Source organism: Vombatus ursinus, unplaced genomic scaffold, assembly GCF_900497805.2.
Source record: "Vombatus ursinus unplaced genomic scaffold, bare-nosed wombat genome assembly UNPS02014808.1, whole genome shotgun sequence".
NCBI classification, from domain to species: Eukaryota; Metazoa; Chordata; class Mammalia; order Diprotodontia; family Vombatidae; genus Vombatus; species Vombatus ursinus.
This window is the reverse complement of record NW_020954586.1, coordinates 2305362-2321446: the sequence shown is the minus strand read 5'-3', so window position 1 is coordinate 2321446 and position 16085 is coordinate 2305362. Positions and strand designations below refer to the sequence as shown.

Sequence of the window (16085 nt, the reverse complement as noted above, 5' to 3'; positions counted from 1 at the left end):
ATTGTTCTACTGGCTTTGCTCATTTCAGTCTGCCTCAGTTTACACAAATTTTTCCAAGCTTCTCTGAAACCATAATTTTCATCATTTCTTACGGTGCAATAATCTTCTGTTACTTTCATATACCACACATTGTCTAGCCATTCCCCAACTGATGGGCATCCCATTAGTTTCCAGTTCTTTTCTCTAACAAGAGCTACTAGATTTTTGTACATAAGGGTCATTTTCCTCTTTCTTTGGTTTCTGTGGAGTATAAACCTAGTAGTGCTATCACTGGGTCAAAGGATACACACAGTTTCATAACCTTTGAGGTTCTAAACTGCTCTCCAGAAAGGCTGGATCAATTCGCAGTTCTGCCAGCCGGGCACCAATATGCCTGTTTTCCTGAAGCCCTGCCAACATCTGTCATTTTCCCTTTCCTGTCAGCTTTGCCAATCTGATGGATATAAGGTGAAACCTCAGAGAAGCTTTAGTTTGCTTTTCTTGAATTATTAGTGATTTGGAGTATTTTTTCATATGCCTATAGATAGCTTCAATGAGTATTGGTTAAGCACCTACCACATACCAGGCACTGGGCTTAGGTACTGGAAACACAAAGAGAAAAATGAAACAATCCCCTCCTTCAGCTCACCTGACCATGCCTGGCCTCCCTTTTCAGCTCCTGACCCACATTTCCATCTGTCTGCAGGACACCGCCCCTTGGTTATTCCAGCAGCACCTCAAAATTCTCATGTCTAAAACTGTGTACACACACACACACACACACACACACGTGCACGCACAAATGAATTCTGTCCTTCTCTCTTCATTATTTTCACCTGGGGCACTTCCACATTTGTGACATTGGGGTTGTCATTCACTTTGCCCTCTCCCCTCATATTTAGCCGGTTGCCGAGTCCTAGCAACACAGATTTAGAACTGAAACAGACAACAGAAATTCAACCCCCTCATTTTCCATGTGAGGAAACTGAGGCCCACAGAAGTTTCAAGTTGCCATCGGCCTTGGTGAAATGAATTCTCACACTTGCAAGATTTAATTTCTGAACGTACTTATGTGCTTTCTAACCAAAAAGCGGTTTAGCAGGAATACTCCTTCACCACATGACAGGTGCCCCTGGGTTCAGTGTGACTGTTGAACGTTACTCATTCGAATAGAATCTCCTTGTGAGCAGGAACCGTCCTTCCTCTTGCTTTTATTTGTATTTCCAGGACGTAGCGCAGTATTCAGGACACAGTAAGCACTTCATAAATGCTTGTTGACTTAACACGACTTTATGCAGTGCCCTTTTGCGGCCTGGCTCCAAACCGGTTTTCCAGCCTCCTCATGCATTCCTCCCTTCTGTCCATGAAAATCAAACTCCTGCCTGCTCCTCTCATGCAACGTTGCATTTCCCATCTCTGTGTTTTTGTGCAAGTGCATTTCCTCCTCCCCTCTGGCCATTCGAGTCCCCGACTCTCTTCCAGGCTCAGCCTACCCCCCACCCCTTGCAGGAGGGCTGATGCTGATGCCCTGAGATGCTCCCTTCGGAGCACAGAGGCTAAAGTGCGGCGGATGGAGGTGCAGGGGCTAGGGTTTGGGCTCCAGGGCCTCTGAGCCCCCCTTCCCAGATCTAGCTCCCGAGAGTTCTTAAGAACAATCCCCTTCCAGCATCCTCAGAAGGATGTACGAGAGCCCGGCTCCCAGCTGCTCTTTACTAGGCAGCATTTTCTTACGGGAATTTTCAAAGTCTGCTCTTACTCACCCCACTTCCTTCCCCCTGTGCCTCTGCCCCTGTGGCTTTCTTCCTCTGACTCCCCTTCTTTCCTTTCATCTCAGAATCAGAGAACCACAGGATATTAGAGCTGGGAGGGGATCTGAGGTCATCAAGTCTGACTCCCTCATTTTTGTGGATGAGGAAACTGAGGCAGAGGGTAAGGGGGATGTCACCCAAGGTCACCTGGGGCAATGCCAGGATTTAAAACCAGCAGTAGCTGTTGGTTTTTTTTTTTTAATAGCTGATGTTCTCGAGCACATTAAAATGGACAAAGCACTTGTTCGTCCATTATCTCATTTGCTGTTCACACAGCCTGTGAGGTCAGTGCTGTGATTATTACCATTTTACACATTGACAAACTGAGTCTCAGAGAGGCAGTCTTGCCACCATCCTAGGAAAAAGCAAAATGATACAAGCCCCCTTATTTCCTGGGATAACAATGAATAAGTATAAGGCAACTGTATTACACATTTAGAGCTCCTGGAAGGGATTTCAGAAGCCATGTTTATAGGTTCTTGGAGTCAAAAGATCTGGGTTCAAATCTTGCCTCTGACACTTGCTCCCCATGTGACCTTGGGCAAGGAACCTCCCTCCCAGGTGTCCATTTCCTTATCTATAAAATGAGGGCTTGGGCAAGATGGCCTCAAAGGCCCCTTCCAGCTCGGGAACTGAGACTCTGATCTGGGTTCCATCCCAGCTTTGCCTCTTCCTACCTGCGTTAACTTGGCCAAGTAACCTGCCATTGCTATGAGCCTGTTTCGTGATGGCCTGGGCTGGACGCCCGATGACATCCCTTCCAGCCCTAAGGCTGTGGACCCGTGTTGGCCAAAGCCTCTGCAGAACTCAAGAAGACCCAAAGATAACCGTCGTAACTGGGGACCATGTAATGCCCTGAGGTGTGCGAAGGGCTCCCTTCACATCTCATCTGCTTCCCACAACCACCCTGGGAGGTGGGTGCTGTTACTAGCCTCATCTTGCAGGTGAGGAAACTGAGGTTCAGAGACACGTGCCCGGGGTCACATAGCCAGGAAGCGACCAAGCAGTCACTTGATTTTTAGCTGGAATGGACTTTGCATGCCATGAGTCCACCTTCTTCATTTTCCAAACAAAGAGTGAGGTACATAGAGCATTTGGTGACTTGCTCAGGGTCACACTGCCAATCAGTCTCTCAAACAGGATTTGAACACATGTCTTTCTGCCTCCAAGCCCAGTGACCTATCCGCTTCCCCATAGTGCCTCTAAGACACAATAGCGCCGTGATGATTCGTTGCACTGCTTGCTGCTGGCTCCAGAAACCTGGAAGGCAGGAGAGCTGAGTGAAACGGTCACTTGCTGGACCTCGCGCACTGTCCCATCTACCTCCATACCTTTGCCTAGACTGGTCTCCCATACCTGGAAGGCACTCCTTCCTTACTTTTGCTTCTTGGTCTCCTGTTGTGAGCCTTGGCTCACCTCCTCCAGGAAGCTTTCTCTGACTCCTCTGCCCAGTTCTTCATGACCCCTTTGCGGTGTTCCCTTGTCTGTGTACTTGGTGTGGCCCATCTGTACACCCTCCCCCCCGGTAGAGTGGAAGATCCCTGAGGGCAGGGGATATTTCACATTTCTCTCTCTAATCCCAGCACCTAGCACCATGCCTAGCATGGAGGAAGTGCCGCATTGATGTGTGTCCTGTAAATCAGTGTCGAAGATGCCTGATTTCTGTGTCCTTAGACACTGGGGCCACTCAGTTTTCCTTCCTCTTTTCTCTGCACCTCCTAGGGTTAACAAGTCAGTACTTAGCCCAGGGCCTAGCCCTTAGCACCGAGCCTGGCCCATAATAAATGTTGGCGACTTGACCAGCCACGCGGACTGGACCCTGTGACTTCACTGGGATAGGGAACTCTCATATGAGGAAAGTCCCTCCACCAGTGCAGGGGTACCTTCTCTGCAATTTGTATCTTAATTGCCCAAGGGCCTCTTTTTCACCGCTGATCCTCCATTCCATGGCTGCCTGGCTTGGGGAAAGAACACTAAATTTGGAAGAAGGGGATCCGGGTTCAACACCCCCGAACCAGCCTCAGCCTGGAAGAGTATGAATCCCCGTCTTCTGGTTCTGAGGCAAGTTCTCTATTCACGAGGCCATGCCGCCTCTCAAATGCCTAGTAAACACTAACTGACTTGCCCCGGGTGCCCCTGCTGAGACCCCAAGGAAGAAGCAGAGGGCCTCCTGGGACTCAGAGCATTCTTTATGCTTTGGGATTTTTATGAAAATAATTGTTGCTCCCATTTCAATGAAGCTTATGAAACCCTCTCCCCACAGAGGTCTCTGAGGAGGCAGGTGATCTTCCTCTTAGTGTCCTATTTTACAGATAGGGAGACTGAGGCTCAGAGCATGAAGGTGACTTGAGCAGCATTCAAACCCATGTTTCCTCACTTCCAGGGCAGCCCTCTTTCCTCTAGGCTCCACTGCCACCCCCACCTCCCACCCCCACCCCAAGACCTGCCCCAGCCAGCCAGCAAGCTAGAAGTGAAACCAGCCCTTTGGACAAATTTGTCAACCACAGCTTCGGTCTGACTTTGCAGGTTGGAGGGGGTGGGAGGGAAGTCTTTCCCCCTGGTTGCCAAATGGCTGTGAGTGGGTGTTGGGGAGTGCGAAAGGTGGGCCCAGTGGCCAGTGGAGGCCCCTGCCAGCCTAGTCTCAGGCTTTTCCTGCCACTTTAGTGTGGGAGGGCAGTCCTGTCCCAGGGCAAGGCGCTTAGATTGACCCATCTTTTAAAGTGACTCTTTTTGGGCTGGGGTGTGTCCTCAGGCATCTGAAGGGGTCCCCGTCAGATTCTTCACCAGTCTGGACCAGCTCATAGAGTTCTACAAGAAGGAGAACATGGGCCTGGTGACCCATCTGCAGTATCCTGTCCCGCTAGAAGAAGAAGACGCTGGAGACGAGCTGGAGGAGGAAACAGGTAAGAGAGGGGGAGGTGATCCCCAAAGGAGGCTCTCTGTCTGTGGCTGCAAGTAGGATGCTGCCGAGGTCAGACCTGAACCCCAGAATCTCCCAATCAGAAGGGATCTCAGAGGCCAGCCCCTTTACTTTACGGCTGAGGAAACTGAGGTTCAGACTAGCTAAGCAATTTAAGATCAGAGATCCAGAAGGGGCCTCAGAGGTCATCTAATAGTCCAATTCCCTCATTTTATAGAGAAAGAAACTGAGGCCCAGGGAAATTGAATGTCTTGTGCAAAGTCACCCAGATAGTAAGTGACCAGGTTGGATGTGAACCCAAGTCCTCTGCTTCTAGAGATGTCCACCGATCAGGGCTGCTCACTGGAGCTCCTGGTTGTGTGTGCTCTGGGGCCAGGCAGGACACGTCTAGAAGCCCACCATAGTCATCGTCTCCTCTTCTCCAGACTCAACCGACCCCTGGAGGGCAGGAGGGGAGGCCCTTCCCAGAGGCCCCTGGGGCCAAGTGGAGAGGGGGCTGGCCTGGGAGTCAGGTCCCACCTCTGCGTGACCCTCAGCAACAGGTCACTTCACTTTCTAGGACTCAGTTTCCTTAGCTGTAACATGAGAGTTTGGATTCAATGAGCTCTAATGCCCCGTCAGCTCAAAATCTAGGCTGCCATGACCCTCCAACCATCTTGATTCCCACCCCACCCCCAACATCCTCCACTCTATCAATATCTTTCCTAAATTGTGGTACCCAGAACTGAAAAGAATGTGTCCCACTGCAGAGTGCAGGAGGGCTATCATCTTACTCTCTGAACCTCTGCCTCGCTTAACAGAGAGGTGGCTCAGTGGTTAGAGCACCAGGCCTGGAATCAGGAAGACTTGCGTTCAAGTCCAGCCTCAGACGCTTACTAGATGTGTGACCCTGGGCAAGTCACTTCGCCTCAACCTACCTCAGTTTCCTCAACTATAAAATGGGAATAATAGCACCTTCCTCTCAGGGTTGTTATGAGGATCAAATGAGATAATATTTGTAGTGTTTTGCCAGCCTTAAAGTGCTGTATCAAGGCTAGTTGTTATCATCATTATTATAGGCTAAGATTACACTAGCTTTCTTGACTGCTACATTACACTGTTGACCTGGAAGTCTACTAAGACCCCCAGATCCTTTCCAGACAAACTGCTGTCTAGCCCTGCCTCCCCCATCTCATGCTTGTGAAGATGGCTTTTTGAATCCAACTAAGAGGTTTCATGTGTCCCCCTATTAAATTCCACCTTATTGCATTGAGCCTGTTAGGGTATGTTTGAATCCCAGCTGTCCTCCAGGTTGGTGGCCGTCCCTCCTCCGCTGTGGTGGCCGTCCCTCTCAGTTTGATGCCCTCTGCAAGCCTGATGAGCATGCCCTCCAGGCCTTTATCGGAGTCATTTACAATCATGTCAGCCAACGAGGGGCCAAGCAGAGATCCCTGGGGCACTCCCTCAGTGTGCCAGACCACTTGCCAAGCAGACATCGATCCTGACTGTTCTTTGAGTTCAGCCATTTACCCAGCTCCTAAACCATATACTTGTACTATCAAATACACCGCAGCTCCCCAGGTTTTCCATAAGAAGAGCATAAGAGACTTCCTCAAATGCTTCACTAAGATCTAGGTAACTCATCCCTATAGCATGTTCCATTTGCCTTCCAGTCTCTTTTATCTTTTGAACATTGGGGCATTTACCCAACTTGGACTCTCCAGGAGCTCGCTGGCCGTGGCCCAGCACTCACATCTGCCTTTTCTTTTCTTAGCTGAGGATGCAGATCCTCTGGGCCTGGTGATGTTCCCTGGGTCCTACTGCCCTCTTCTCTTTACCTCCTTTTCCTCTTCCACATTTTCTCTAGGGATGAGAACATCTGGCCCTGGTTCACATTCTTTCTGATCTGAGCTTTCCTCTGGCTTCGGAGGTCCATGGTTAGAACTGAAAAGGGATTGTAGACATCATTTAGTTCAGCCCCTCAGTTTACAGGTGAGGAAACTGAGGTGTAAAGAAATGGCATGGCTGACCCAAGATGGCCCAGCCAGGACTCAAAGCAGGTCTCCTGACTCCTGGGCAGCTTTCTTCCACACCACCCGGATCCTGAGCCCTCTTTGGAGGGTCCCAGGAGCCTGGCAGCCTCACCTCCTGCCTGGTGATCTCCGTTAAGCTGCCTCCACTGAGGGCAGTGAGTCATTCTAAACTGCCGGCCACAACCTCCAGTTCTGGTCACGTCCAGCCCATCGGCTGATGACCAGATACAGACCTGCCTCCCCCTCCATGATGCTTTCCAACAAGACCAGGAAAGTGACTTCATCTTGTGGCCGGTGTCTCCACTCAGAAAGAGAAGTGTGCCCAAATTACATTAAGGTGCTACTGCTGAGGGCTGAATGTCTGTGGTTTCTGCCTATACCGGTAGAACGTGTGTCATGTTCTATTCAGAGCTTCTTCAGAGACTGCCCATCCATCTGTCTCTCAGGCTCGTTGAGTTATGGTGCTCCTTGGAACTCTAGACCAGGAGAGACAAACTCACCCCACTCCTTTAGACAGCAACCTAACCAAAAACTTACCTTGAGAGCCATGGCTGGGTCCCGTGGCATAGGGGACTGGCTCTCCTTCCAAACCACTTTATCACATGGGAATTACACCAGCCACGCTGTGGGGGGCCTCTCTCAGGGCACAAGAATCTGGGTGTCTGGGAGCTGGTTGGGGAAGGGAAGTCCTGTTCCCTTGAGATGGTGAGTGGTGGTGGTTTCTACACATTCATGCTTCGGGGAGGATGGAAAATGTCCAGAGAGATCTGAGTTAATTCCCCCTTTTCAGTTTGAGTCATGGGTTTCCTCTAAGTGGGGGTAGAGCACCCCATTTTAATTTCCAAGTCAGGGGTCGTCCATTCTCCTCTGAGGGCTGTGAGCAAGGCCACGGGCACCACTGGAAGCAGAGGGAGGAGAGAGCAGATGAAAAATGGGAGAAGAGGACGAGGCGAGCAGTGATCCAGCCAGCATTTCTCAAGGGCCTGTTCTGTGCCAGGCCGTGAGGGTACAAAGCCAAAAAGGGCCCTGGCCTGTCGTCTAGTATCTTCTATCCTAATGTGGGGGGAGCTCCAGGATGAGAGACAGCTAACACTGCAGGCAGCTTTTCTAAAGGCACGTAGAATGTGCCGAGCTGAGCCTTCATCCTCAGCCAAAACAACCTTCTGCCTTCTTCCCTGGAACAGAATTCTTCATCTCACCGCCCGAGCTGCCGCCCAGGAACCTTCCCCCAGCATCGGGCTCAAGTGAGGCCAAGGAAGTTGCCCTTCCCGCAGATAATTCCCGAGTCATGGAACACAGCGCGTTATCTCTGTCTGAGACGCTGCTTCAGCGCCTGCAGGGCCTGGACACCAGTGGGTGAGTTCTCGTCCCTGGCGGGGGGTGAGGGGTGCAGCGGTTGTTCTCAGAAAACCAGCCTCAGCAAGCCCAGAGGGAGCAGGTATTGGAGGACGATACGTCCGTGCTCTCACAGTCCCTCTCCCTTCAAAGCTGGCCCAGAACGCAGACCAGAAATCATTAATTCATGTACGCAGTCATTCAACAAATGCTCATGTATTCACTCAAGGAATGTCTGCTGACCACCTGTGATGGGCAAGGCATCGTGGGAAAGGCTGTGAGGGTTATGGAAAAAAGCATCTTAATGGCCTCTGCCCTCAAGGCACTAAATGTTAACCCTGTTCCCTGTTTGGGCCTGGGGCAGGGGGAGGTGAGGAGCTGGCTAGCTGAGGCTTCTTCTAAGACAGGGTCTGAAAGGTCAGGGGTGGAGGCTCATTCACTAGACCTGAGGAACAGATGCAGAAGGCCGGAAAGTGTGAGGAGCCACAGGTCAGAACCACTCGTGACCCACCCAGTGTCTTGGGGGAACCAAAAGAGGCCGGCTTGGCCTGACCCAGAGTGTGAGAGAGGCTGCCAATAAACAAACGGGAAACAGTCATAGTAAAAGCAACGATAATAATGATAACTCACGGTGCTTTCAGGCCTGCAAAGTGCTTTTTTCCCAACAACCCTGCAAGGCGGGTTTGGTGATACCTGGGAAAGAGTCCTGACCTTAGAGTCAGTGCCTGGATTCAGATCCTGCCTCTGACTCTTATTACCTGTGTGACCTTGGGCAAGTCACTCAGTCTTCAGAGGTCTCAGTTTCCTCACGTGTAAAACGAGAGGGCTGGACAGGTGGCCTCTTAGATCCCCTAATCCTGTGACTGAGGCTGCATTCACCAGGACAAGAACAGAGATGACAACATCCAGGACCTCTGGATGAGAATTCGTCAGCTGGAACATCAGGGCCTTTTGAATTGGTCTGTGGGGCTCACCCCACATGTTTCCTCATCCTCCATGGGGGCGCAGCTCTGTTACAGACACCCGCGGATGCTCTGCACGGCACACCAACCCAAGACAACACCTGGGACATCACCAGAAAGTATTCATAGGCTGAGGCCAAGCCACTGTAGGAAGAAGTGTTCTGGGTTTGGGGGGAGGAGGTCACATTTTGCCCGGCAGCTTCGGCCCCATAAGCCAAACCACCATTTGTGGGGCTAAAGTCAGGGGTCGTAGATTTTGAAATGGAAAGGACTCAGAGGCCACGGAATCCAACCCCTTCAGTTTCATGTTCAGATGAGGGAAACTGAGGCACAGAGTGACTTATCCCAGATCACACAGCTGGGGAGTGTCTTCTGACTCCAATCCAGTACCCATCTGCTGTGTGCTTCTGCAACTCAATGTCCAGGTCTCATGGTGCATAGCCATGAATCGTGGCTTCTGAATTAATGACAAAGTCAGCCACCTTAGGGGCCCAGAAAACAGCTTTCTTTATGGTTTATCTTATCTTCCCTGCATACTTCTCAGAATACTTTTACTTCATGGAATAAAAATACCAGTTTTATAGAAATGAGATTTCGTGTTAGGAATCATTCCATCAATCAAGCGGCCTTCCCTAGCCTTGGGTTGGTGGTGACAGTCTGGTTGCTGAGGCCCAGGGACAGGGTGGCAGTTGACTGGCTTCAGCCCCTCCTAGCCCTTCCCTGACCAAGGAGCAGCCAGTGGCCTGGGGTGGGGACCTTGTGTAGGGTCCCATTCGTCACTGTGAGGGATGGAGTCAGGGGAAGGATGCACTATGCCACAGATGAAGTCTCTTTCCTCACCACCACATCCCACACAAAGAAGCTACTGGGGCCCAGGGACTTCTGTCGTCTCAGAGGCCCTATGGGGAGGAGCTGTGCACCACAGGATACATCTGTCATTTGGTACACAGCAAAGTGTTCAGGAAACACTTTTTAGTCACTAGCGGGACCCCAGGGTTACACCAACGCCACTAGACTTCTGCACTGACCACTCCCATCACCCCTTTCCCGTCCTCAGAGATCAGAGATCCTTGGACCCCGGCTGTCACTCCTCTATGTCTCTTGGATTTACTTTTCCTATTGGAGTGAAAATGGGCCATTTTCAGAATTGCCAGCTCCTGGGTCTCCCTTTATATGCCCCATCAGTGGCCATCACATGCTACCCTCCTATGCTATGTTGATTCGCTGCTCTCTATCCATCCAGGCAGCTAGGTGGTGCAGTCTTGGAGTCAGGAAAACCCGAGTTCAAATCCTGCCTCAACTACTCACTAGATGTGTGACCCTGGGCAAGTCATTCAGACTCCCTCAGCCTCAGTTTCTTCATCTGAAAAAATGGGGACAATAATAGCATCTACCTCCCAGGGTTGTTACGAGGAATAAATGAGATAACGTATGTAAAGAACTTTGCAAACCTTAAAGTACTTGATAAATGCTAGCTCTTGCTATTATCATGACATATCCATGTAACTCTTCAACTGCCCATCTGTCCCACTGACCATACAACCGGTCTTTCATCCAGCCACCACGCTGCCCGCCAGCCTGTGTTTGCAGAGCACCTGCTGGGCTTCAAGACTTCTGTGGAGCACCCAAAGGGGAAAGGAGACATGCCTTCCGCTTTTGGTGATCTTGTAGACCAATAGCAGGTGCGGCAAGAAGTCATGAATAAGCCATCAAAAAACAGCACAGCCTTAAGTTCAAAATAATGCAATTTAAAACGCCCTAAGGCTGCTGAGGAAAAATGTGACCGTTCAAGTGAGGTTAACATTGAAGACTATTAACCACTCAGCGATCACCTCTCTGAATTACTTTTTTCCCCTCTACACAGACATAAAATTGTTTTTCCCATCATTTCACGATAACACAGTTATTGCATGATAACCACACCAAAAGCCCGCTGTCACATCATCTGACTAATGACCCATGTAAGTCAGCCAACAAGTATATATTAAGGTCCCTACTATGCGCCAGGCACTGCACTAAATTCTGGGGATACAAGGAAAGGTGTGGTGTTATGGACCTGAGAGGCAGAGCTGTGGATCTGGTGATTACAGGCTTGAGCAGGGCCAGTGGTTTGTACGGGGCAATGCTTTTCTGTGGCCAGACTCATACAGGTAGACTCTTCTGGGGAGAAACGGAGGCTGACTATAGCGTTTGTCCAGCAAGGATGATCGGGAAGACAATTCCAGAGACCTGGAGCCTCCCAGTCAGATGTGGAATGATCGGGAATGCTGTCGAAGCCAATAGCCCGAGTTTGTTAGATCAGGGTCCTGTGGTCTTCAGGGAATGTTCAGGTATAGGTAGCATCCTCTTCCCAATACCCTCTCCCCCAGCCTATGTTCTGCTAACCATCTGGGCTGGTGATGCAACTCAGACAGGCAGATAGGCTGCTATACTCCCCTCATGCAATGGCCACACCTGCTCCTTCCCAATCCCTGTGGTTCAGCTGGATTCCCTTCCCCACTGTTGGGATAATTAAATCAAGTCAAGAGCATTTATTAATCGCCTACTGTTTGCTAGACAAAGTGCCAAGGTCTGGGGTTACAAAGAAAGCCCCAAACCATCATTTCGTCTCTTTTGACCCCCACTTTGTCACAAGTTCTCCCTCCCAGACCAGTACAAAAGAGACCATTGCAAGGACTAAAGGCAATGTGTCAGTGAAGCGGTCATTCCTCTGTACTGCTATCCATCCAGCCAACCAACTGGTCACGTTTCTCTTGCCTGGGGATGTAAACTAATGACTATTCTTTATTGTTGGTATTAAGGGCTGGTAGCAGTGGGGGGCCCATGAGTTAATCCATGCTGTTATCATCCTTTAGGCTTCCTGAAGAGCACTTGAAAGCCATCCAAGATTATGTGAACACACAGATGGCCCTGGATGCTGAATTTGTGAAGACAGGATCCAGTAATCTCCCCCATCTCAAGAAACTTGTCATGGTCCTCTGCAAAGAGCTCTACAGGTAGGCCCAGAAAGGGGGAGATTAAAATGCTGATGATCCTTCCATCAGTGAGGGACAACCTCTTGTAATCTAATCTCATACTGCTATTATCGTACCTCCAGAACTAGCGTCACTGCTGCTGTCATTATTGTGACTGGCACTGCCATCGCTATGGCTACCATTACTATTATTATCATCATTAACACAACAAGAACTATTAGTACTACTACCATTGCAGCTACTATTGGGATCAAATATACAGAGCTGAAAGGGACCTCAGGGTCCACGGCTACTATCATTCCTCCTATCACCACCACCTCCATTGCTGCAGCAACCGTTGCTACTGCCATCCTTATACCTGCTGCCATCATTACAATAATCAAGGCATGTTCTGGATAGCTTCTTGAAGAAGCATTACAATATTTATCATCCCTGCTACAGTCCTTACTACTTTTATCACTACCACTGCTCACACTAACTAGTACTATCACTACTGCAACTATTTACACCATGACTATTAGTAATACTAGTACTCCTCTTACTGCCATTACCACTCCCACTCCCACCATAAATATTGCTATCATTGCTGCCATCAGTACTGTTATCAATGCCATTGCGATACCTCATCCCATCATTACTACAAACATTACTACCACATCACAACTACGATTATGACTAACACTTTTATCTCTGGCACTACTATGATGAACAGTTATTACCAGTATCTATTACTACTGTTAATATTAATATCAATAGAATATCACTAGTAACCAGTTATAGAGACTTATTAGAGACAGTTCAAAGTATCTACGTTATTTTTTGAAATATGTTTTATTGATGCATCACAGTCATTTGAGGGGGGGAACTCCTTCCTCTATCAGATTGAACTCTCTCTTATGACAGAACCACAACTGAGCAAAAATATTTGATGCTATGACCACATTTGACAATAGATGTATCATCCTGTCCTGGTAATCTCCCTACCCCTCACCTGTCTGTCAAAAAAAAGGAGAATGTTTCCTTGTGTTTCCTTTGGGAGTTTTATTGATTTTTTTCAGTTGTTCAGTGTTCAGATTCCTTTTGTGATCTCTTCATTTACCTGGTAGTGGTTAAATACAGTGTTCTTTGGGTTCTGTTCACTTTATTCTCCATTCATACGAAGCTTTTCTGAATTCCTCTCATTTGCCATTTCTTATTGAACAACAATATTCCTTCCAATAGCCCACCAAAAGTTTTTTCAGCCGTTTCCCAGTTAATGGGTATCCACTTAGTTTCCAGTCTTAACTACCACAAAGATGCTGCTGTGAATATTTTAATGTATACTAGACCTCTCTTTCTTTCTTTGACTTCTTTAGAATATATGCCCAATGATGGGATCACTGGGTTAAAGGGTATGGATGGGCTCTAGGGGTGGGGAACCTGCAGCCTCAAGGTCACATGTGGCCCTCTAGGACCTCCAGTGTGGCCCTTTGAATCCAAACTTCACAGAATAAAACCCCTTAATAAAAAGATTTGTTCTCTAAAACTTGGCCTCAGTCAAAAGGCCACACCCAAGGTCACATGTGCCCTGAGGCTGCAGGTTCCCTACCCTTGGGCACTTTTCATCGATAATTCAAACTCAAAATCCAAAACAACTGAGCCAATTCACTGCTTTCCCCCAACAATACAGTTGAATGTTATCCATCTACCTCTTTCCCCAAAAACTTCTTCAACATTGACACTTTGTGACACTTTATTGACCCTCTATATTTGGTGGTCTTTGCTGATTGACATTGTTTGAAGTGAACTCTCAGAATTGTTTTGCCTTTCTCTCATTGTGGGGGTTATGGAGCATGTTTCCATGTGATCATTTACAGTTTGCAATTCTTGGAAAATTTTTTTATATCTGTTGACTGTTTCTCTTGGGGATACGTGTCTATGCACGTGTTCATTTGGGAGTCAGAGGTCCTTGGTTCAAGTCTCACTCTACTACACACTATTTCTATGACCTTTGGCAAATCACCTCATTCCTGGGCTTCAGTTTCTTCATGGGTAAAATGAGAGTTGGGCTAGGTTATCTCTAAGGCCCCTTCTAGCTTTTACATGGGCACACAACTAAGCTTAGAAGTACCAGAGGATTAGAAACAACTAGCATGGGAGTTAGGAAACCCTGGTGGTTAGACTTGTCTCTGTCACATCCTACCTGGGTGGTGCTGGTGAGTCACCCACCCTCTCTGGGCCTCAGGTTCCTGGCTATAAAATAAGAGTCATCATATTTTCACTACCACAGGGTGTTGTGAGGGTCATAAGTACGTAATCAAGTGAGGTAGTAGATAGGAAAGTGCTTTCACACTTTTCTTTGGGTTATCTTGTCTCTGCACTTACCGTTTGAACTCTCCTAAGTACCTTCCTCTTTCTGGGCTTCTTTCCTTATGTGCAAAATGAGGGTTTAGGCTAGAGGTTGTCTAAGTTCCTGCCTGCTCTATGCTGGCCATGATAATGTAACTATGAATATTTTAGTGTGTGCTAGACCAGGGGTGGGGAACCTGCAGCCTGAGGCCACATGTGGCTTCCTAGGTCCTCAAGTGCAGCTATTTGACTGAATCCAAAATTCACAAAACAAATCCACTTAATAAAAGGATTTGTTCTGTAAAACTTGGACTTAATCAAAAGGCCACACCCAAGGACCTAAAAGGCCACATGTGGCCTTGAGGCTGCAAGTTCCCAACCCCTGTGTTAGACCTTCCTCTCCTCGCTCTTACCCTTCCCATCCCTTCTCTCCCTCCCTCTCCCTCTTCCTCTCCTCTCCTCTAGAGTATACTCCCAGTGGTGGGCTCACCGGGTCAAAGAGTATGGGTGACTTAGATACTTTTCAAATAATTCAGATAATTCAAAATCTAAAGCTAGACTTTATGATTGGTATAATTCCTACCCCCCACCCCCACCCCCCAATAAGATTTTTTTTCCCCTTTGACCTTTGCCAGATTTTCTTTTACCTAATTCCTAGAGATGAGATGCCCATTTGCTTTGTCAAATAGTGTCCACTTGGTATAGGAATTTCTTAATTCCAGGCATGGCCCTTAAACCACCTTGAGAGCTTCTCCTGGACTGACCCACTCCCTTTAACTCCAGGTGCAGGGGAGATGTCTGTTAGGGGTTACAGATGATATCATTCCTGGGAAAGGATGCTGTCATAAAAGTTCTTTGTCATCATTATTGGCAACTGGCAGTTCACCTCTGCAGCATCACTTGTGGATCTCACCTCTACAACATCCCATGTTGATTTCACTTCTGCAGTATCTCATGTCCATTTCACCTCTGCAGCATCTCTTGTCCATTTCACCTCTGCAGCATCTCTTGTCCATTTCACCTCTGCAGCATCACTTGTGGATCTCACCTCTACAACATCCCATGTTGATTTCACTTCTGCAGTTTCTCTTGTCCATTTCACCTCTGCAGCATCTCTTGTCCATTTCACCTCTGCAGCATCTCTCCAATATGCCCCCTTCTCTCCTCTGACATTGTCCCTACCCTATGGACCTCTCACGCCTGGACTATGACGATAGCTGCTGGGGGGGGGGGGTCTGCCTACCTCAAGTCTCTCCCCTCCAGTCTACCCTCCATTCAGTCGCTAAAGTCATTTCGCTAAATCTCAGGTCTAGGATCATGTCACCCCCTACTCGATAAACCCCACCTGGTGACTCCAGGCATTTTCTCTGTCCCCCATGCTTGGAATATTCTCCCTCTTTATCTCTGTGAACTACCTCCCCTGGCTTCCCTTTAGTCCCAGCTAAAATCCCATCTTCTACTGGAAGCTTCCCCCAACCTCTCTTAATTCTAGTGCCTTCCCTTTTTAAAGTACTTCCTATTTTATCCCATGCATATAGCTTGTCTGTACATATTGGTTTGCTTGTTGTCTTTCTCTATTAGATTGTGAGCAACTTGAGGGCAGTGACTGTCTTTTTGCCTCTTTTTGCTTCTTTTTGTGTCCCACTACTTAGCACAGTGCCTGTCACATAATAGGTACTTAATGAATGTTTGTTGACTGACTATTTTACAACTGTGAAACACTCAACTTAGAGTATCCCAAAAATCTTAGTTCAGTTTTAAGCTTT

At 48.3% G+C, this 16085-nt stretch overlaps 1 protein-coding gene across 3 annotated transcripts in view; it reads left to right on the top strand.

The window, feature by feature from the left end:
• INPP5D (inositol polyphosphate-5-phosphatase D) overlaps positions 1–16085 on the top strand; it is a 134886-nt gene that overhangs the window by 43174 nt on the left and 75627 nt on the right. For all 3 annotated transcript variants that reach the window (XM_027875252.1, XM_027875250.1, XM_027875253.1), the window contains exons 3-5: positions 4540–4690; positions 7904–8075; positions 11872–12012. In XM_027875252.1, the coding sequence (XP_027731053.1) occupies positions 4540–4690; positions 7904–8075; positions 11872–12012 (464 nt within the window). The remainder of the gene's footprint in view (positions 1–4539; positions 4691–7903; positions 8076–11871; positions 12013–16085) is intronic.